The sequence below is a fragment of the Pogoniulus pusillus genome, chromosome 3, assembly GCF_015220805.1.
Source record: "Pogoniulus pusillus isolate bPogPus1 chromosome 3, bPogPus1.pri, whole genome shotgun sequence".
NCBI classification, from domain to species: domain Eukaryota; kingdom Metazoa; phylum Chordata; class Aves; order Piciformes; family Lybiidae; genus Pogoniulus; species Pogoniulus pusillus.
Genome location: NC_087266.1, coordinates 42,877,219 through 42,901,156, shown reverse-complemented (window position 1 = coordinate 42,901,156; position 23,938 = coordinate 42,877,219). Strand labels below are relative to the sequence as shown.

General features: G+C 38.6%; 1 protein-coding gene across 5 annotated transcripts in view; it reads left to right on the top strand.

Annotated features, from left to right (window-relative positions):
* PCDH17 (protocadherin 17) overlaps positions 1-23,938 on the top strand; it is a 116,867-nt gene that overhangs the window by 85,979 nt on the left and 6,950 nt on the right. For 4 of the 5 annotated variants that reach the window (XM_064174410.1, XM_064174433.1, XM_064174422.1 and 1 more), the window contains exon 5: positions 14,154-14,228. The exons of the other annotated variant lie outside the window; for it this stretch is intronic. In XM_064174410.1, the coding sequence (XP_064030480.1) occupies positions 14,154-14,228 (75 nt within the window). The remainder of the gene's footprint in view (positions 1-14,153; positions 14,229-23,938) is intronic. 5 annotated transcript variants of the gene reach the window in all.

Here is a 23,938-nt window from a genome sequence, read left to right as displayed (position 1 = left end):
CCCAAGAACAAAAAGAATCCAATTAGATGTCAGTTCTGCAGCTCTGCTCATAATCGCTGCCAAAATTTCTATGTAAAGTGTCTTGTTATAGAAGGATAATAATGCTGGATTTAGGATAGGAAACCAAGTATTTCCAAATATTTCTCCCTAAAGATGGCAACCTGCATCTTGATTTAGACATCTGGAGGACAATTTTGGTCCACATTCATACAGTTAATTAGCAATGGGATTCAGATCATCTGTAAATATTTACATTAGGGTGCACGTTGTGTTCAATCTCTTAAGTCGGCCTCCATGTACTATAATGGGAAGTTAGACACTTATGTGTCATATGAACTCCTTCCTTGGAGGCACACAAGTGTCAGAACCTGGGGCTATGTCCCACAAACATTCCTTAGTTAGTTGTAAAAGCATGTACCTGTCTCTGTGAACAGCATAATATTCGGTACAGCTAGCCGAGTAGAAACGTCTGAGTTAGTTCACTGTCAGAATCAATTTGGACACATTAGTGAATCTTCTGAATCAGGATAGTCTGCTCCTCAACAAGAAATTATTTGAACATATTTTACATCGATTTGGCCAGAAAGTGATACCTGACAAACCTAGCCTATGAGTAATTTATAGTAGCAGTCATGGTCTCGTAGGTGCCTTTTAGGCATTCAAGAAAACAAAAAAAGCCTGTGTAGGGAGACAGGTCTTTCAACAACACTCATGGGAAAACAAAAGGGGTTTATATACAGTTTCAGGGTTTTTAGTAATAACTCATGAAATCATAATCTGGGTCTGCTTATTTCCCTGATTTCCCGTAACTTCTGAATGTGTATCTGTGCGAGGATGGAGACCTCAAAAAGAGGTTTCCACAAATGTTGTGGATATAGAGGCTGTAATAGTGTGAAAGTTTGGATGTTCTCCGCCCTCCCCCACTTTAGAAATCACCCAGACTAGACTCAGCCAGCTCTGGGAATATAAATGAAGCTATTTATTTACAGCTAGTACAATATACAAGCAGATATTTACAGTATATACAGTTATAGACAGAAATAGACAAGGTAAAAGGTCATACAGAAACACAACAGCCCTCCCAGAAACCTGAGTCCCCAGAAGGGGCTCTCAACCACCCCTACACCTTCCCCCTACCCCTCTCAACCTTACCCCAGCCCTAAAGAACAATAGAGGTTTGGCCAAGAGGTTAAGAAGCAAAGTGGGTTAGGCCAAATGGAAGGTGAGGTTAGAGAGTAAGATGTTGCTCAGCCAGCAGCCCAAGCCAGAGTGAGAGAAAAAATGGCAAGAGTGTTATGTAATGTTTTCATTTCTTCTTCCCAGACTCCCCAGCGATACTCTGAGTGAAGCAGACATCACCATTGTTTTCCTTTCACAGCCTGTAATCTAGTTCTTCTCACCAAAACATTCTAGCTAGCTTCAAACTAGCACAAATAGAATGTGTAAATGGCCAATACTAGTGAAAAACTGATGCCACAGATTATTAGGCACTGAAAAAGAAGTCATTAATAATACCTCAGCTACTGAGAAAGCTTCAGGCAGACTGTACCTTCCCAGGTGCCTTAGTCAATATTAATACAAACAATTTGCAGAAAACAAATTTTAATTATTTCCATTGCTTGTGGAACTGTGCATTATTGTTAGCACATTATCTTTGCACACAGTGCAAGAGTTAGATAGAAATGGGTGTAGTGAACAGAATTAAGCAGAAGGAGACTATCAGCCTTGTGGAGAAGCCCAAGGTGGTCAAACCTGTTAGGAGAAGTTCAGGGGCCCCCAGTTTAGGAAGGACATTGAGATGCTCGAGCGTGTCCAGAGAAGGGTGACGAGGCTGGTGAGAGGCCTTGAGCACAGCCCTATGAGGAGAGGCTGAGGGAGCTGGGATTGGTTAGCCTGGAGAAGAGGAGGCTCAGGGGAGACCTTATTGCTGTCTACAACTACCTGAGGGGTGGTTGTGGCCAGGAGGAGGTTGCTCTCTTCTCTCAGGTGGCCAGCACCAGAACAAGAGGACACAGCCTCAGGCTGCGCCAGGGGAGATTTAGGCTGGAGGTGAGGAGAAAGTTCTTCCCTGAGAGAGTCATTGGACACTGGAATGGGCTGCCCGGGGACGTGGTGGTGTCACCGTCCCTGGGGCGGTTCAAGGCAAGGTTGGACGTGGCACTTGGTGCCATGGTCTAGCCTTGAGCTCTGTGGTAAAGGGTTGGACTTGATGATCTGTGAGGTCTCTTCCAACCTTGATGATACTATGATACAGGAACAAAGGTGATGGAAGTCCGGTGGATGTGCAATACTGTTCAGAGTTCTGAAAAAACCAAAGTTTAAATTCCCTTTGGTGGCATTTGGAAAGTAAAAAGATGGAACTGTCAGTGAAATGTCACTCCAAAAATCAAGCAAAATCAAATTGCTTTCTGATGGTCTCGAAAGGCTGAGTGGACATGTGATTTGCAAATACCGAAAGACCGTGCATGCATTTAATATGACAGGGAGTTGTCTTTTGCTTTCCCTTTTCATATTCTTTAAGCAGAATAAATTAGAGACTACTAATAGCTCCTCAGATTTTTCTGATCTCCTCCCAGGTTCACTGACAATTGAATCTGCATGCTTCTGGGAGGTCTCTGTAAGAGAGAAAATGCAAATACCACCAGCATGTTTTGAGAATGCTACAGATTGTGCTCTCTGCATGCATGATAAGCAGGTGGTTCCTGGTATAATTACTAATTACAATTATCACTAGCTATATTCTTGGGACAGGATACACTTCTATGACAGAAGAAGATTACAATATATGTTCTTCCTAATGCTTTATAGCATCTTTTAAAATTATCTTCTGTTTGTGCCTCTTTACCTGCTTATACTCAAGTATATCTAAAGCTGCTTGTTAAGAGAAAGCATTTAACCGATGTCCTTGTGCTCTGGGATGAATACAGAGTTGTATTCACACTTCTTACAATCACTTCTTTTCTTACAATTGCTCTTCATTCAGTGAACACTTCCAACTTGTCACTGCATACTTCCAACTTCTCACTGCACTTGATTGCAGCATAGGAAGTTTACAAGATCAAAGTTAGTTTCGGATCCTTTCTTCTGTCGTGCAAGTCTTGGGAGCTCTACTCTCATACTTTCAAATATGACTTTTTTTTTTTGGGGGGTGGTACTTTTAATATTCCTTTTAAAATTATTAATAGGATAAGTAAATGTTTTCTTATATTTATGCAACAAATGTGTGAAAATATATGTATTGTAGACATTGCTATATCTCTACACTATATATTCAACAACATAGAATCATAGAATCAACCAGGTTGAAAGAGACCTCCAAGATCATCCAGTTCACCCTAGCACCCAGCCCTAGCCAATCAGCTAGACCATGGCACTAAGTGCCTCATCCAGTCCTTTCTTAAACACCCTTATGAGTGTTTATGTTTATGTATGTTCATGAAGGTCCACAGAAAGTGTCACTGGAATACGATAAATTACCATTGACCTGTAACTTTGCCAGACTCATCCGCTCCCCAGCTCACTAGTCTCTTTTGTCAGCATCTGTTCCACAGTTAAAAAACATATGTGTGCATCAAAGAGACACAATTAAAAATTACCAAAAAAAAAAAAAAAAACAACTAAAATTTGTCAGGTAATTATGTTGCAAAATTTTGAGAAAGGCTGAGTTTTCACAGATGAAATTAATGCCAGCACTAATAGCAGCTTTCCTGTGTGAGCATGTGCCACTATTCTATGCCCTAGTTAAAAAAGATAGTGCATTCATATTTCATTTAATCATGCATGATCCCACTGAAAATAAGGGAAATTCTATATCCTTTCTGGAATCCTATCAAAATTAAAAGATTAAAGTAAATTTGATAGAATTTACCCTAGTGAGTAGCCAGCACACCTGAAGACATTGGGAAAAAAAAAAAAGACAGAGAACAAAGAATGCATTTTTAGACTAATTTTGTCTTTTTTTTTTCCTCCTGTCCCAAACATTTGAATCTTGCCATATTTTTCATGGGTAAAGAGAGCTGTATTTAAGAACCCAGACTATTACTACATTTTAAGATAATGACATGGCACGAGTTAAGGATTTTATCTGTATTACAGATCCGTTCTCACATGGCTTTACATTCCCCATTGCAGCCTCTGATAATTCAATTAGTCTCTTAAAAAGTTGGGAATAGCTGATAAATTCACTTTAATGTTAAAGCAAGTACCCCAGCAGGTTTCTTTTAGTATGATCACTTCTCAGGGAGCTTAGATCTAGAGGTGAAACCTCCCAAATACAACTTTCTGTAGGAAATAGATGGGCCTTTGGAGCACATTAAAAGAACTGTCTGTACCAACGTAGGTTTTCACCATTAATAAAGTTACTTCCCATCCTGACAGCATTCTCATTCACTCAATGGCTGTCCATCTAGTTTAATTTGTTTTAATTGTTAGCCTTAGGTCCCTCTATGGAGCAGATTCCATGAATATGATGAATGATCCCAGGAACAGAGAAAGTGATTTTAACCCTTCCCTTTATAGACTACCTTCTGGGATTCCAAAATCCTACTTGAAGACACTGATTGCTGAATAATAAGTAGAAAGGGATTAGCTAGATCTGCACTGACAATGTCTTTGGAGAGTACTAACAATAATACCAGTTCTGTTTGTCTTCCTCTAGGAAATGAACAAAGAATATGTTAGATGCAAAAGATGAACAACAGGATTTAATGTGGTAAATAGATGCATGTCCCTGCAGAAATCAGATAGTAAAGCAGAGAGAAAAGTCATAACAAGAAGATACTTCTTACTACTTACAAACAATTTGCCTTAATATGCAGATTGTCATTGACCTTCTGTAGAAGATTAGTTTTGCTAGAAGGAAGACTTGAATTTTAGATGGATTTATCCATGTTATCAAAGATGCATGTAGTCATCATTGTTAGAGAAGGCTGACACTGAAAGCTCATAGGAAATACTGCATTTTCCTCTCCAAAGGTAGAAGAAAAAAAAAACAAAACAGAAATGTACATATCACTGTATGGAAAGTTTTATTCTGTATTTTCACTTAATTTTGATTTCCTGTTTCAAATTAAACAATTATATTTAAGGATATCATTTCCTGATTGTTTTATAAAGCAGGTTCTCAGAGTTAGCAAAATAAATACATTACTATAACCAGGATTTAATAATAATAATAATAATAATAATAATAATAATAATAATAATAATAATAAAACGAGTTTCTAATTAATCCTGGGAAACTTTAGGGAAAGCATTTTGATTTAATATCTGATTTCTTACATTTTGGTTTTAGACTTGAAAATCAGACTTGATCATATTAAAAAGCTCTTCTTTTTATTTAGGCAACTATCCTGTTAATTGTCCTTTGATTTTCCACATTAGCTGCATATTTTTAATATAATATTTTAATCTTATTTTTACGTAGCCCTTATCTTTGTATCTACCAAAAATGTTTAATTAATCCTGGGAAACTTTAGGGAAAACATTTTGATTTAATATCTGATTTCTTGCTTTTTGGTTTTAGACTTGAAAATCAGACTTGATCAGATTAAAAAGCTCTTCCTTTTATTTAGAGCAACCAACCTGTTAAACAATTGTCCTTTAGTTTCCCACATTACCTGCATATTTTTAATATAATATTTTAATATTATTTTTACTTTGCCCTTATCTTTTTATCTTCCAAAAAAAATGTCTAATTAATCCTGGGAAACTTTAGAGAAAACATTTTGATTTAATATCTGATTTCTTACTTTTTGGTTTTAGACTTGAAAATCAGAATTGATCAGATTAAAAAGCTCTTCCTTTTATTTAGGCAACTAAGCTGTTAATTGTCTTTTAGTTTCCCACATTAGCTGCATATTTTTAATATTTTTTAAAATATTATTTTTCCTTAGCCCTTATCTTCTTATCTACCAAAAATGTCTAATTAATCCTGGGAAACTTTAGGGAAAACATTTTGATTTAAAATATGATTTCTTACTTTTTGGTTTTAGACTTGAAAATCAGACTCGATCAGATCAAAAAGCTCTTTTTATTTAGAGCAACCAACCTGTTAAACAATTGTCCTTTACTTGTCCACATTAGTTGCATATTTTTAATATAATATTTTAATATTATTTTTATTTAGCCCTTATCTTTTTATCTTCCAAAAAAAAAGCACCCTCTAAACCTGAAAATATCTACCCAAATATGTTGTATCTCAATATCTATACACTTACTTCTTACTTCTCTGTCCAGTAATGACTGTGAAATGCTTCTTGAAATCATGCAAATGCAGTGAACTGTGGACAAAAATGTTGAAGGCACTTTGGAACATTAAGCTGCAATTGAGTTTATTTGTATATCACATCGACCGATAGGCTGTAGTGGCTAAAGGTAGTTGTGGTAGTACATCATGGGAACATTTGATAATGCAAATCCTCTCCACAGGATCACTGTCACTGGTTTTCAACTGGCTTATATTTAAAGAAAAATTAACTGTGAAGTGTGTTGGCTTTTCAGAGAACTGTGACAGATGCTTTATGAACAAAGTTGCTGAGAATTGTTTATCATCCCAGTCTGACTCTGACAAATGCCTGTTCAACATTATACAACCAAAAAAAGCATATGCCAAATTTAAACTGAACAGTTATTTGAAGAAGGGATATTTGGGTTGATGCTGAAAGCCACAGACATAACAAATAGAAGAGCTTAGCCCTACTCAAACTTTGAAATTAGAATTTAGAGATCAGAATTGTTTCTGAACATTTAATCAGTGACTAATAGGAATTCCAGCTATGCTATTTTGTCCTTGGAAAGGAAGGAAGTGACATACTCTGCCTTACTTCTGTGTGTCTTGGATAATTTCACAGCCAGTTCCAAAATCCAAGTCTAGCAATTCTGTACTTTCAAGACATGCATAGAATCATAGAATCAACCAGGTTGGAAGAGACCTCCAAGATCATCCAGTCCAACCTAGCACCCAGCCCTATCCAGTCAACTAGACCATGGCGCTAAGTGCCTCATCCAGTCATGAAGACCTCCAGGGACGGTGCCTCCACCACCTCCCTGGGCAGCCCATTCCAATGCCAATCACTCTCTCTTCCAACAACTTCCTCCTAACATCCAGCCTATACTTCCCCCGGCACAACTTGAGACTGTGTCCCCTTGTTCTGTTGCTGGTTGCCTGGCAGAAGAGATCAACCCCCACCTGGCTACAGCCTCCCTTCAGGTAGTTGTAGACAGCCTAAACATTCTGGTACATAAATGAATCTCTCTTCCTTTTATTTTCCTAGCTAAGCAAAATCTAAACATATGCTTTGGAAATACCTGCAGAAGATTGGTATTTTTGAACTGTAGATGAAAGGGAAAATTAGAATTTAGCATCTTTGCAAAGTGTCCTGTACTGTGTTGCTTCGTGTAGATTCCTGAGCCAACAGAGCCTGGGCTGGAAAAACAAGGACAGAAGAGTCTGCAAGAAGGACTCACTCATTTGTAACAGAAATTTATTCCAAGCCAGAGATGCAGCTGCTAGAAAGGATGGATCAGCTACAATTTGCTTCAGTGAAGAATAGTAGACCCCAATATGTTCCTTCAGGCATTCAAAATGCAACACTCACCCTGACACAAATTTTAATTCTGTAAAGAAAATGCAGTAGCTTGGTATAAGCCTGGGAAAAGAGTATTAGGGGAGAAGGAGAGTTGCTTTATTTCCAAATAAAAATAGCTCAGTGGAAACATACCAAGAATCTTGATCTGACTAGATATGAAATGAATATTCAGTGGAAATCCCAGAAGTTATATCTGAGTGTAGCCACTACGTTACTAGTTTTCAAGGGAGGACAGTGTGCATTAGAAGCATATCTTGGAAAAAGGGACTCATAATGCTGCATTACATAACCAAACCTCATCTACATTAAATGAGAGAATACTGGGACCTGAAACTCAAAACAATTTTCTTAGTGCTGAAGAGCTTAAGGTAGCAAACAGAAAAAGCTAAATCAATGGGTATGTATCTCTAAGAGCTAGATAACTTCAGGACATCGACTCCATGCATATCCAATGAAGATAGACAGGCCTGTCTGGGAAGTGTTTTCAATGTGGAGCCTATCACCAGCACTCCAAATGATTCTCTGAAGCCTTCTCTGTGGCCTGTAGAGACAGCATAAGAATTCTAGACCAATTTTAATTGTCAGGAATTTCATTATGTGGCTGTCGCTGTTTCCTGAATGAAATTATTCTCTCTCTCTTGCAGCTGGTGTTAGGCATCTTATGAAACTAATATTCAGCATCCAAGCCTACCTTTTGTGGAGTCTTTTCAGTCTCTTTCTTGAGAAGAACTCTCAGATTATATGGAAGTTCATTCTGGTTTGCTTCTCTATTGTATGATAATAAAATTTGAACAGGAGTGGTAAAAAAACTTCCTGCTAACTAGGAGTTAGTGAACATGGTAGGAGGAAATCAGGCTTTTTGGGAAAACCTCAGCTGTAGGAATACCTTTTCCCTGAGTCCTGAATAGGCTTATGCAGGTAGAGTTGCCTTAGGTAAAACTATGGTTTATAATCTTGCTCAAAGAAAGCAGGCTGGAGAGCCTGGAGAAGTGGGCACAAGCCATCCTCATGATGTTCAACAAGACCAAGTGCAAGGTCCTGCATCTGGGTCGAGGCAATGCCAAGCACAAATCCAGGCTGGGCAGTGAGTGGCTGGAGAGCAGCCCTGAGGAGAGGGACTTGGGGGTGCTGGTGGATGAGAAGCTCAGCATGAGCCAGCAGTGTGCACTTGCAGCCTGGAGGGCCAAGCAGATCCTGGGCTGCATCAGGAGAAGTGTGGCCAGCAGGGCGAGGGAGGTGATTCTTCCCCTCTACTCTGCTCTGCTGAGACCCCACCTGGAGTACTGCATCTAGTTCTGGAGCCCCTATTACAAGAAAGATATGGACAAGCTGGAGCATGTCCAGAGAAGGGCCATGAGGATGATCAGAGGGCTGGAGCATCTCTGCTATGAAGACAGACTGCAAGAGTTGAGGTTATTCAGTCTGGAGAAGGGGAGGCTCCCAGATGACCTTCTTGTGGCCTTCCAGTATCTGAAGGGGGCCTACAAAAAAAGCTGGGATATCAGGGAGTGACAGGACTAGGGGAAATGTAGCAAAGGTGGAGGTGGGGAGATTCAGACTGGCCAAGAGGAGGAAGCTGTTGACCATGAGAGTGGTGAGAGCCTGGCATTGGTTTCCCAGGGAGGTGGTTGTGGCCCCATCCCTGGAGGTGTTTAAGGCCAGGCTGGATGAGGCTGTGGCCAGGCTGATCTAGGGTAGGGTGTCCCTGGGCATGGCAGGGCGGTTGGAACTAGATGATTCTTGTGGTCCCTTCCAACCCTGACTGATTCTATGATTCTAAGTGTCTTCCTTTGGTAAAGGAAGCATCTTGAGCGCTTCTTTTTTCTTATATTTCTTTTCTTTTCTTTTTTTTTTTTTATCCTATAATGAATGATGTCAGATGTTGAAGCTTGCATGACAAGAACTCATTTTTATATGTTTTCCCATATGTTTTTCCTTTTTTTTTTTTTTTTTAGCTTTGCTAAGTTTCTTTGAGATGAACATTGACACAAAGGTTAAAATAACTTCAAAAGGCCTTCATTTTAGTATTAGTTCTATGCAGCTACTTCCATCTTTTAGAGTATTGCTGTTCTGCATGGTTTGCTTAACCAAAGAACAAGATTTGCCATGCTCTTTGATCTTTTAAAATACATTGAAATCTGAAATCAAGTGCTTTGCCAAGTCTTGACTTCACTGGCAACAGTGTGCTGAATGCAGAGTCCCTTTAATATTACTTAAAGTAAGAAATTACACACCTTCAGAATCAGTCCAGCTATGTCTGGCAAATGATTAAGTGCTCTGAAGTCTGATGTGGGTAAAACAGGGAGAGTGAACAATCAAGAAATCGAATAGGAAGTGGGGGGGGGGGGGGGGGGGGGGGGGGGTGGAAAGAAAGAAAAAGAGAATAAATGAAAAAAGAACTCCAGCTAGAGCAATCCCATTTGATTAAGAGGCTGTACAAAGTGCCAAGTGTCCTAATAAGAAAAGAGCATAATCTCTATTTATTCAGAAGGCAGTGCTAAAATATTGTGTTTATCTCTTTGAATATCTTGACAATAATGCAAAAATAATCCTGCAAAAACAATTCTACAAAAGTCATTCCTATCCTTTCATGTATTTCTTTAACCATCTAGGTTAGAGAATTTGTACATAGCAGTACTAGGGACAATTAAGTCTGTTTAACACAGAGACAGATGCCAGATGTATTAATGTAACAGCTACAGTGGAAGCATATGCATAGTATCAACTCTGCAAATAGCTGGGTTCCCTAGGCATTCAACACTTTTGAAGCTAAGGGAGGGAATGTTTTTATGTTACAACATTTTCCCTTGGTGGTAGCAAATTAGCTGCCTTGTATCCATCTTCAGCTGGAACCACAGAGTCGCTTGAGAGCTTATAAATAAGTTTAGAGCTGTAATAAACAGTTTCTTAGATACCTGAGAAGTGGGATACATACCACACATGTACTGTAACAAGTGGACTTAAAAGAAAAAAGTTTGATTTATTTTTTTTTCCCTGTAAGACATTTTTTTTCTTACTTTATTTCCTTGCAGAACTTGTTCAAGGTCAGGCTAAGCCGTAAGGTACTTCTCACACCCACAATTTTTGTCTCCTTGGGAATTAAAGAAATTCCTTTTCTTTAAATAATAATAATAATAATAATAATAATAATAATATGTGTTAAAGCTGTATTTTTTATTAGGAAACACCGGGATTGTTTTTGAAAGGTCATGCAGGAAATATTAAGGCTCAGTTTTCTATGCTTCATGTTATCTGTGATACTGAGAATTCAAACCAATAACTGTTTGGGTCACTTGGCTTTTCTTTCCAATAGCACAAAAAGGCTGGGAAGAGGACCCATTAAAGGATGGGAACCACATATGAAACTAAATCAAGGAAATATTACAGTGATAAGTTCCAATAAATTAAAAAAGTCTTTTTAAATAACTCCCAAAAATTCATCATGCTCCATGTCTAGAATAGGTTTTACTTCATTTTATGGCATGTCTACTCCAGTTCTAAGGGGTGTAATATCTTCATCATCTTTACAGACTAAAGATTGTCATAAAGGAATTCAATAGACTGACACTGACTGACACATTCTGAATCCTTCAGCAGCTTTATAAGTGGCAGCTGCATCTCTTACTTGCTTTTCCAGAGCAGTGTTTAGCTTATCTAATGACTCACTGCTGGATTTCCTTTGTAGAGTTTTCAGACAAGTAAGCTGAGAGCACAGCTAAGAGAAATTACCCTGACTGCACCGTGCTTGGCAATGATGTTTGCAACCAGCCTTTAAGTCTGTCTCCAGGACTAAAATAATACTTTTTATAAGAATTTGGTTCTGATAAGGAGTTGCAGAGACCAGAACAAAAAAAAAAATAGCTTCTATTAGTTAGCAAGCTTGAAAAGTGAAGGTATTAGTGAAAACAATGAGCATATAATGACAACATCTTTAGAAACAGTTCCCAAATTACCAATTTTTCTTAAAGATTTGTTTTGTCACAACTCAGTACTCTGACATCAATACAAAAGTTGAATCTGTAACAAATGCAAAGATGATAAGTAAAAAGGTGACTCAGTTGAGCATCTCAGCTGCTGCAAAAAGAAATCCTAATTAGCAGGAGAGATTTTCTATATTAGTGTTGTTAATATTTATAATCTCCTCAATCCTTGAAATTTAGGAAAATGATCTGGAAATTAGGGTTCTTGGTGAGCAATCTGGGGAAAGAGAGATGTGAATATTCTGAAGTTATCTTCTGCAAGTGTCTTTCAGAAATTCATTTACAGTTCATGGGCAACCTGAAAATACAGCATTGAATCTGTTTATATGTACAATTCTTTTTGCCACATTAGTTGTATTTAAAGACTGAGATATGGGTGGGTGGGGAAGACAAACAAACTAAAAGCATTCTTAATTATTCTTTCTGACTAATCTATTTGGGACACTATCCAGATACAAAGATAAGCAGAATAATATTATGAAACTCATATTCCCTAAGAGAGGGCTTTATAAATTGGCATAAGGATAATCCTATACTGCAAATATCTTTTGAAGGTGGTAAAAAAAAAACCCACAACATCAGCAATATGCTAAACAATAGTCTTGGGCACTATCTAATCAAACAGTAATGAACACATTAATTAGCATAGGAGAAACTCTATATGAAGCTCTTAAGTTTGTTGTTTTTTTTTTCCTAAGAAAACAGTTTTGTGTCTGCATGTCCAATTGAGAGTTCCTTAGGATGCCTGGACAACTTCAGGGTTTTGTCTGAAAACAGCATCATGAAAGCATTCTTACTCCTGTTCTGTCAGGTGCATTGTACCTTCCATAAAGTCCAAACTATATGACCCATATACAACATCAACCTCTTGAAACAGAGAATGATACCCAATGGACTCAGACGTGGTCTCGTTATGTTTGGTAAAGGACATTTTGAGTGTAACTCCAGACATACTGGCAGAACTGTGGAGGAAACTACTTTTTCACCAAAGTGACCAGATTTTGGATGGTTCAGCATCCATGTAGCCTTAGTGGTTTGGTTGGTTTGGTAGTTTTGTGTTGTTGGGTGTTTTTTTGTTTGTTTGGGCTTTTTTGTGAGACTTTGTGAAAGAGAACAGATTGCACTTGAAAATCTTCATGATGTTGATTTTGTTTTGGACAAAAATTGTGCTCCTATACAGAACTTGACAGACTTCTATTCAAGAGTCTACCTATAGTCAGGATGGAAACAGAGCCATCAAAACAACACAGAAACAGATTTCTTCAGAAGCCTTTCATGTCTGCCTCCTCAATGACGCTGTCATCAGTTAACATCTCTAAACAAGTTGTCATGACTGAATTTGAGACAAGCTTAAAAGCAAAAAAGCTTGGTGCCTTCTAACTAAAGATTTGTGTACTGAAATAATTGGCAACTGGTGAGGAAGGCTCAGTAGTGTAACATATAGCTAATTGTTGGTGTTTTGATGGTGTGAGAGATGCATAACTTCTTCATATTACAAAGCTTTTATGCTGGTATGTTCAGGAAATGTCAACAGCATGATTGTATTTTCATTAGTGTTAACTTTCCTTCTCATTCATTGCTTTTATTAGTCATAACCACTTGTTACCTCTTGTCTCTAACTGTGCAATCTATTAGTATTTCCATAGGGTGCCCCAAAATGGGCCTGGCTAATGATGAAAACATTGCCACAGTACAATATACAGTGTTAGTATTTACTAAGTATTACAAATTAGGGATGGAAAATATTGATATTGCAATTATGACTGACTCACAGTGAAGTTAGTAAAAACAATATGTATATCATGTGAATTCAGCAGATCATTACACAAATTAAGTTAGGTTCCAGATTTAAGAATCAATGTGGCTTTAGATGCAAGTGCTAAAACAATCCCACTCTGAAAGCTGTGGGAATGCCTTGATCAAGAATAAGAAAATGTGTTACATCAAAAATGTTTCTTTTCCTAGCAGATCTACAGGCCTGTTCTCTTCTGTTAATTGCTGCAGGTTTTTTGGGGGGGCTTTGGTGTTTTTTTTTAAGTCTGCCAGGAAACAGTTTTTGGGCTCTACAACAAGGATTACTGTGTAAAACTATGAATTTGTCAGATTATTAAGGTTTCCCTGTAGCTTCTCAGCTAAGTGCAAGGCTAGCATAACTAGCCCTTTTACAATTCCTGCCTGCAGCCCTGGGCTAAGAAGAGTGTTTCATGGTGGGATGGGGAAGAGGCCAAAATGTCTTTTCATGACTGTCATATTGTCTGTTAACTGCAAAGTAGTGTAGATGCCAGCCTGACTTAGAGGCAAACATTGAAAATCAAAACTGGGTGGCCATTCTCATCCTTTTCTGCTTTCTCCTCTGATAGAAAGAGAGACCCTTTTTAATAGTCAGACATTTTCAGTTCACTGCCAAATCTAAACGTCTGTGTGTCTACCTTTGAAAAGTATAGTGAAAAAATTCAAGAGCCATGACCTATGTCCGGGTCATAGAAAGAAAGTGTTTTTCTCCTGTGGAAGTTTTGACACTGTTGTGAATTTTGGAAGCAGTGCCTATTCCTATCTGTGACTCACAGGTCTGATTTGCCTTCAGAACAGCAAGGCAGAGGCCAAAGACCCATTGTTGGGATCTGTGGACCAGCCCGCTGTGAGGATGGAAAATTTGCAGGTAACAGAAATGTTTTCTTGCTCTTACACTGTCTTTAAATAAAAATGTAACATGGTCATTAGATCACAAGCATCAGAACATACTTCTGTAAGAAAAATGTTAAATGTTCTGTAGTACTCCATGTAATACTGAAATATGTCTCTATTATTTATCATTTGGGACAAATGTGAACTAGAATTAAGTCCACAATGTCACCATATTTTTATTACTTTAGAAATGCTTAATGTCATGCCAAAAAAAAACCAAAACCAAAAAACCCTCTTTATCATGTCCAGAAAACAAGCAAAGATATAAAAGGCAAACAATTACAACAACCAACAACCAGTGATGGAGAGACTGTGTAAGGATTATTTCAGGAGCTTGTAGTTATAACATCAAAAGAAGACCACAAGATCCAAGAGGATTGAAAAAAGCAGCAGCCCATTCTCGTTTTACTGCCAGTCAGCTGGCTAATCTGAGCTACTTAATTGCTTTGCCTAACTGAAAGGAGCCTTTAAACAGACAAGCCAATACAAATACTCAGAGTGGAGACAGCTCTGTTTAACAGCGGCAAGCATGTGTATAGAAATATTTGTTTACCTCTGCTCATTTATGTCAAAATCAATTGTAATTAAACAGGAATCCAGCCACAGAAATAGTAGTACTTTAGCTGATTGTTCTCATCAGAAGTGTCATATAGCCCCAGTGTTTAGGACGTGTCAGAGCAGTCCATTATTTTTCCCCTATATTAAATTCCTGCTTAAAGTCTTTTCGGTTCTTTAGTAAAGCAAATTGCCTGTCTCCAAGCAAGAATAAAAATCCCCACCATTTCATACCAATTCTGGTTTGGTTTTTGGTTGTTGGTTGGTTTGTTGGGTTTTTTTCTGGTCATATTGCAGGAAATACTGAAGTTCTGGACAGCAGAGTTATTTGTATTCTCTGTTAGACATTAGATTACATTGATTGTCCATCTGCTTCTACATATGTACAGAAAACACAGGCTTTTCATAATTGTTCAAGGTATTAAACTACAGAAAAATATGTTATTGGTATAAAGTAAATACGGAGGGTTTTGTGGGTTTGGTTTTGTTTTTAATGTAGTACATTTGTGACTAGCACAGAAAAATAAAAGCTACAGAGGATTTTTCATGGCAGTTCAGTGTTCAGTGAATTCTAAGTGGAAATCTTTTCAATAATGAACTAAAATTCACAACATAAACGGTGAAATGAATCAATCTCCTAGGGAAACCAGTATGAATTCCAGACAGATCTTTTCCCTTGTAATGTGAAACTAGAGTCAGACAAAATGTGCATTACCATTCACTCTGTAACACAATAAGAATAGAGCATTTCAAATGTGAAGGTAAATTGTAACAGCGTTGTGAAACTGCATGCTTCAAAAAGAAGACAACTTACACTTTGGAATGAGTCCTTTATTGTATTTGGAGCTGTTGGTTGGTAGCCATTATGGTCAAATGAGTCAGCCAGTGAGCCAATGTTGATGATGAATAATTATCTTTTAAGTTTCATATTTATAGAAAAGAAGTCGGTTAGAAGGAGGTTTTCATACACTAGTTAAACATTAGCTGACACTTGTTGGAAAAGAAAAGTAAATAGTTCTGGGCTCCTCAACTCAAGAGAGATGTTGAAGAGCTGAAATGTGTCCAGAGAAGGGTGACAGAGCTGGTGAGAGGCCTGCAACACAGCCATGTGAGGAGAGGCTGAGGGAGCTGGGGGTGTTCAGTCTGGAGAAGAGGAGGCTCAGGGGGGACCTCATTGCTGTCTACAACTACCTGAAGGGAGGCTGTAGCCAGGTAGGGGTTGGTCTCTTCTGCCAGGCAACCAGCAACAGAACAAGGGGACACAGTCTCAAGTTGTGCTGTGGGAGGTCTAGACTGGATGTTAGGAGGAAGTTCTTCCCAAAGAGAGTGATTGACATTGGAATGGGCTGCCCAAGGAGATGGTGGAGTCACCATTGCTGGAGGTGTTGAAGCAAAGCCTGGCTGAGGCACTTAGTGCCATGGTCTAGTTGACTGGCTAGGGCTTGGTGCTAGGTTGAACTGGATGATCTTGGAGGTCTCTTCCAACCTGATTGATTCTATGATTCTAAATAAGATATCTGAAAGATAGACTAGTATTCCCTAGGAGAAATTAAAAAAAAAAAAAAAAACAAAACCCAAAAAAACCCCAGAACAATCAAAGTTATGGACATTTTAAATATTCAGTATTATTTTTGTACATATGCAGCTGTATTCCTTTTTTACCTTTGTTGATGATCATACTATAATACAAACATACATTTTTTTTACTTTACTTTTTAAAGTGTGCAAACACTTTACTTTTTAAAGTGTGTAAACAATTCTTGGAAATGAGTGCACAATGGTGACCTTTTATCAGGTCTTATAATTATCTGAGCACCATCTGCCTTCTTTAACCTAAAATACAATTTGATAACATCATTTAAAAGTTTTGGAAGGAATACAGCTCTATAATTCTATAATGTAATTCTTCAGCATGAGAGTGGTGAGAGGCTGGAATGGATTGCGGGGGGAGATGGTTGAGGCCCCATCCCTGGAGGTGTTTAAGGCCAGGCTGCAAGAGGCTGTGGCCAGCCTCATCCAGGGTAGAGTGTCCCTGTCCATGGCAGGGGGGTTGGAACTAGATGATCCTTATGGTCCCTTCCAATGCTGACTGATTCTATGATTCTATGGATTTACACCTACCTGAAGGGTGATTGTAGCCAGGAGGAGGTTGCTCTCTTCTCTCAGGTGGCCAGCACCAGAACAAGAAGACACAGCCTCAAGCTACGCCAGGGGAAATTTAGGCTGGAGGTGAGGAGAAAGTTCTTCACTGAGAGAGTCATTGGACACTGGAATGGGCTGCCCGGGGAGGTGGTGGAGTTGCCATCCCTGGAGCTGTTCAAGGCAGGATTGGACGTGGCACTTGGTGCCATGGTCTAGCCTTGAGCTCTGTGGTAAAGGGTTGGACTTGATGATCTATGAGGTCTCTTCCAACCTTGGTGATACTGTGATACTGTGATACCTAGGGCTCAGTATATGCACAGACTTGTGTATAAGGGAAATTAGGGTTTTAATACATTTGTATATACATATATTTACATAAATATATACATACATGTAAAAGCATATATGTATGTGACACAGAATCACAGAATCAAAGCATCAAAGATCATCTAGTTCAACACTCATGCCAGGGCAGTCACACAGAAAGACTTCCAGACAGATTTTGAATGTATCCTGAGAAGGAGACTTCACAACCTCTTGGGGCAGCCTGTTCCTGTGTTTTGTCACCCTCACAGTGGAAAGCTTTTCCTTATGTTCAGGTGAAACGTCCTATGCTGCAGCTTGCACCCACTGGCCATTGTCCTATTACTGGACATCACTGAAAAGAGCCTGGTTCTGTCCTCCTGACACTTGCCCTTCACATATTTGTAAACATTAATGAGATCACCTCTCAATCTCCTCTTCATCAAACAGAAGAGACCCAGCCTCCTTAGCCTTTTCTTGTAAAGGAAATATACATGTGTGTGTACATATATATAAAGTTTAAGTTCCCCTATACACAACTCTGGCCATTTACTACTATATTATATGGAGTATCATGTTACAGGGTGTAGTGTTTTTCATCTTATAAACATAATATGAAATATTCCTCAACAATTGTTTGTATGCTGATGTTTTATGCACGTGGATTGTTTATTTTTCATTGGCTTTTGTGCTCTGTATGTGTGTGTGATTTCAATAGAGTCCAGTTAAACTAGAAAAAAAAGAGTATTTATTAACTCAAATTGGCTACATTGAGTCACTGCTTAAAGAAATATAATTCTTCAGTTTCATTGTTACCATTAGGTAAATTTCATATAATTAGTGGTTCAAACTAAGATAGTGATTCAAACAGTTGTAGCCATTGAAAGGAGCCAAATATCTTAAGCATTAATTAATTAACTTCACAGTTAGGATGAAGTCACTACTCAGAATTAATTCTGCTCACAATATTTATGAGAAAAGGATAGGAAATTAAAGATAGCACAGCATAAGTATCTTTTCCTATAAGCTTGCTACAGGATGCAGATGTTAAATATACTTCTGCTGGTAATATAAAATAATATAATAATATGTAATATATGTCTTAAGTTGCATCCAAAAACATACCTTGCACTGCATTTTATATGCTGTGAACATAAATTTCATCCTGCACCATCTTCAATTCCTATCCAGTGTACATTTTCTAGCTAGGTGATTGTTTCCAGATACCTTGTTTCCTTTTCTTTCTATGGCTGATAACATAACAGTTCTGGTTTAGCATATATTCTCCCCTAAGTGCATAAAGCACTTCTGACTGTTTTCCCTTAAAGCTCCAGAGAGTTAGGAAAACCTCTAGGCTGCTGCTGTTTATTGCACACACTTGCACTGTTAAGGGTTTATTTTCAACAGGAGGGAGACAAGTATAAAGACCGATGGTGTGTATCTCTCTGCCAGCACTTTCTTGCTGCAGAGCACAATGCATGACCTATTTTACATATATATATTTGTCTTTAAATTGATTCTGGGTTTTTTTCGCCTATACTAATTTGGCCCTTGGTGGTGATAGTTTGCTTTGTGTTTATAGTTTCTGCTGCTAGTACAGAACTGCCTGTTCGATTTTCTTCACTGTCTGCTAGCTGTAGCAGACAAAATTACAAGCTAATGGTGAGACGAGCAGCTTATAATGTATGATAATCAATACTCACAAATCCGTTTCACAACATGTGGCATAAAAGAGTGAAGTGAAAGGACACAGATTTTCAAGACTAGAGCAGCAAAGCTCATTCAATGCTGGTCATTTTCACTTCAAGGTCATTCAGTGTTTGTTTCTTGTTCTTTTGGGCTTCATATTTAATTCACTTACTGCTAGGATACCCAGGGAGGAGAAACAGAAAGTTAGTCGATGCTGTGAGTATGAAGCAAGTACAGAAACTGTTGTAGCAAATGCAGGAAATGAGGAAGGGAAGGAAGATATGTCATGCAATATATATATATATCATATATATGTTATATATATTTCCATATGTTATATATATATATATATATATATATATATATATATATATATATATATATATATATATATATATTGCTGTCTACAACTACCTGAAGGGACATTGTACCCAGGTAGGGGTTGGCCTCTTCTCCCGGGCAACCAGCAACAGAACAAGGGGACACAGTCTCCAGTTGTGCCGGGGTAGGTATTGGTTGGATGTTAGGAGTAAGTTCTTCACAGAGAGAGTGATTGGCATTGGAATGGGCTGCCCAGGGAGGTGGTGGAGTCACCATTCCTGGAGGTGTTCAAGAAAAGACTGGATGAGGCACTTGGTGCCATGGTCTAGTTGACTGGATAGGGCTGGGTGCTAGGTTGGACTGCATGATCTTGGAGGTCTCTTCCAACCTGGTTGATTCTATGATTCTATGATCTATCTCTTAGAGATGACCAGCAAACTTTGTATTTTTATTGGCAGCAATGAATAATGTAAACACTGTAAGAGTTATCCTCATACCCAATGTATATATATGCACATCCATAAGAGATAATAATTTGAAACCTTAGAACTCAATTTGGTTGTAAAAAAATAACCACATCAGTCTCAAAAGTCTTAAAGAATAGGGTTTTTTTTGCACAGTTCTGAATATCTGGTGTGGTTAAATTATTTTCAGTGCCAGAGAAGAATTTCTCTGATCTTTATCTTTAATCTAAAGTTTATTCATTTTAATGTCAGCTCAGGGAATAATATTATTAATTTTGTTAAACAAACATAGTTCAATCAAATATTAGAATAAGAGACAGTGTCAAAATATAATTGCGTGGCTGTATATTTCATATGAATATATATTTTCAATGTAGGTAGTAGAGGTTTTACATAAATGATAGGTTGGACTGGATGATCTTGGAGGTCTCTTCCAACCTGGTTGATTCCATGATCCTATGATTCTGTATATGAGCCGTATTTTAAGATAATGACACAGAACTGCTGCCTGAAAGGTAGGAAGAGTTTTGGCCAGTAGGACAGGGGAGGTTATTCTTCCCCTGTACTCAGCACTGGTCAGGCCACGCCTTGAGTACTGTGTCCAGTTCTGGGTCCCTCAATTCAACAGAGATGTTGAAGTTCTGGAATGTGTCCAGAGAAGGGCAACAAAGCTGGTGAAAGGCCTGGAACACAAACCCTATGAGGAGAGGCTGAGGGAGCTGGGGGTGTTTAGCCTGGAGAAGAGGAGGCTCAGGGGGGACCTCATTTGTATCTACAACTACCTGAAGGGGCATTGTAGCCAGGTGGAGATTGGCCTCTTCTCCCAGGCAACTATCAAGAGAACAAGGGGACACAGTCTCAAGTTGTGCCAGGAGAAGTATAGGCTGGATGTTAGGAGGAAGTTCTTGGAAGAGAGAGTGATTTGCCATTGGAATAGGCTGCCCAGGGAGGTGGTGGAGGCACCATCCCTGGAGGTGTTCAATAGAAGACAGGCTGAGGCAGTTATTGCCATGGTCTAGTTGACTGGCTAGGGCTGGGTGCTAGGTTGGACTGGCTGATCTTGGAGGTCTCTTCCAACCTGTTTGATTCTCTGATTCTATGATCTTTTTGTGGTTTAATGAAATAGGCTGTAATGCAGTGAAATCTTCCAATTGTGTTCACTGATGATCTCTTGGTATTCTATGAGCTCTCAACACATTAAATAAAGTTGGAAAGTTTTACAGCAAGCGCTGCTGTGAGAAGGAAAGGAGCAACAAGGAGTTCTGTTTTGATAGAGCAGTTGAAAAGAGAGAGAGAAGCAGGGAGAAGTTTTGGTGATTTGATTGTGCAGTTCTGAGTATTTTTTGGTAGCTAACATGCAGTGCAATTTTATTTTCATCTTTTGTTAAAGAAGGACAAAAGTATTCACAAAAAAATCATTAAAAGGATATTGAAGGCTGCAAAATAAAATTTAGGTGGAAAGTTTTTAATTGCTTAAGGGAGACTCAGCATTGTCATGAATTCTATGTGTGAGAAAAAGAATAATTTCAGATGTGGTTAGAGAAAAGCCTAAACAAATTGCCTATAAATTTCACCTCACTCTCTCTATATGTAGGTCCACTTCTAAAGCTAGAGGCTGAGCCTGTCACACATCTACTCTGTAGGATTAGGAGAAAGATAAAAAGAATTAATAGCAAGCATTTGCAAAAAATCTAAAGTTCTAACTAGAGAACTAACTAAAGCTCTAACTAAAGTTTAGAACTAAAGTTCTAACTAAAGAACTAACACAGAGAAAGTTGAACCTTAGGGATTGTTTGTTTCTGCTAGATTTCTGTGTTAAAACATAATCAACCTTGGCTAGTATTGACTATTGGCCATCTCATGCTAAAGCTTGGATCATTCCTCGTCCATGGTCTTCCATGGTCTTGCCCTATATGCCTTTGGAAATAGATTGGCTTATTTTGTGGTCTTATTTATTTATTTATTATTTTTTGAGAAAGAGAACTGTTTCACTAGGCCATTTTAAACATTGGCTACTTGATGCTGTAGAAGCTCTGGAAAAATTAGATAGAGAGCTTTCATGGAGGTGAGCTAATTGATAGACTGAGGTGTATAGCCATGTCCTTCATTTGTATGACTCCCTTTTCATTAACCAGTTGTCACTACACGTGTTGTCTCTATGGTTATATATACCCATGCCACCTCACTGAAGTGAACTGAAGTCAAACATGGAAAACTTAAATCTCTTCCTTAACCTCTTCTCAGTTTTGTCACCATATTACACTCCCAGGGCTGCATTTGTCTTTTTGTTTTCATCATGATAACTCTTATTTTTATTGTCTACTAAAATGAGCGAGCAGCTTACATTTGCTTGGAGGTTATAGAATCTTAGAATAGTTTGTCTTGAAATGAACCTTTCTGCCATAGGCAGAAATATCTTTCAGGTCAGGCTACTCAAAGCCCTCCCCAACCTGGCCTTGGAATCTTCCCATTATGTGGCTTCTGTGAGAAACCTGTTTCAGTGTTTCACTACCATTACATTAAAGAGTTTCTTCCTTGGGTACAATCTAAATCTATCTTGTTTCAGTTTATGCAGCCCAGAACTATTTCTTTTCTGGTCTGCAAGCACACACTGCTGGCTCATGTTGAATTTTTCATCCACTAGAGCCCCCAACCCTTCCACAGGGCTACTTTCAATCCATTCATCCTTCAGTGTGTCTTTATACTAGTAATTTCCCCTACCCAGGTGCAGGACCTTTCACTGGGCCTTGCTGAACTTCATGCAGCTCACATGGACCACTCCTCAAGCCTGTGAAGGCTCTTCTGGCTGGCATCCATTTTCTCTAACAAATCAATTGGATTTCTTGGCTTGATGTGATTTGCAAACTCAATATCACTGTCTGCATCATTGATGCAGACGCTAAATACTGTTGGTCCCAGTGTGGAGCCTTGAGGGACACTACTCATTACTGGTTTCCACTTTAGCCATTGACTGTAACTCAGTATGCAGCCACCCAGCCAATTCCATATCCATTTAACAATGCATCCATCAAACCTATTTTTCTTCAAAGTAGAGGGAAGAATGTGGTGGGAAACAGTTAAAAGAACTTAGAGGAGTCCAGGTAGATGATATCCAAAGCTCTTCTCATGTCCACTGGTGCAGTCACTCCGCTGTGGAAGGCCACTAGATTAGCCAAACATGATCTACCCTTGGGGAAGCCATGTTGTCTGCTTCAAATTACCTCCCTGTCTGTCCCATGTTTTGATATATCTTTCAGGGAAATCTGTTCCATGATCTTACCACGCACAGAGGTGAGGTTGACTCATCTGTCTGAATTTTATATTTAGAGTCTTTCTGTTGCATTCTTTTCCTCAGAAACCATTCTGTGTCTTCTTCTCCCTGTACCTCATTCTCTCTTCCTTTTGATATTTTTTTAGGGCTTACATCAGTCTTAGATTTGAAACTCTTCAGGGAAAAATGACACTTTTTCACAGAACTCTGATACCCACCAGTGGCATGGGTGTCAAATCTCTCCTCCTAAGTAAGAAGTGATAGATCAAGAGAAAATGGTCTCAAGTTGTGCCAAGGAAAATTTAGATGAGACATTGTGAAAAATTCTTAACCAAAGACTATTAAGCATTGGAACAGCTTGTCCAGGGTGGGATCACCATCCCTGGGAGTATTTAAAAGATGTATAAATGTTTAGTGACATCATTGTGTGGTAGACTTGATAGGTTGTGTTAACAGTGGGACTCAATGATATTAAAGGTCTTTTCCAACATAGAACAAAGTGACACAGTCTCAAGTTCTGCCAGTGGAGGTCTAGGCTGGATGTTAGGAGGAAGTTTTTTCCAGAGAGAGTGATTTACCATTGAAATGGGCTGCTCAGGGAGGTGGTGGAGTTGCTGTCCCTGGAGGTCTTCAAGCAAAGCCTGGCTGAGGCACTTAGTGCCATGGTCTAGTTGATTGGCTAGGGCTGGGTGCTAGGTTGGACTGGATGATCTTGAAGGTCTCTTCCAACCTGGTTGATTCTATGATTCTACAATTCTATAATTCTATGATTAAATACTAGCAGTCCTGAGTAAACCATCTCACCTTGATTTAACTGACATAACACAATTGTGTTTAAATTTAAGTCACATTTATTATCCTTACATTTAAAGACATACTTGTAGTTTTTTGTCTAAGTAGAAGGATAACATTTTGTAAATACTAAATTCAGAGAATCAC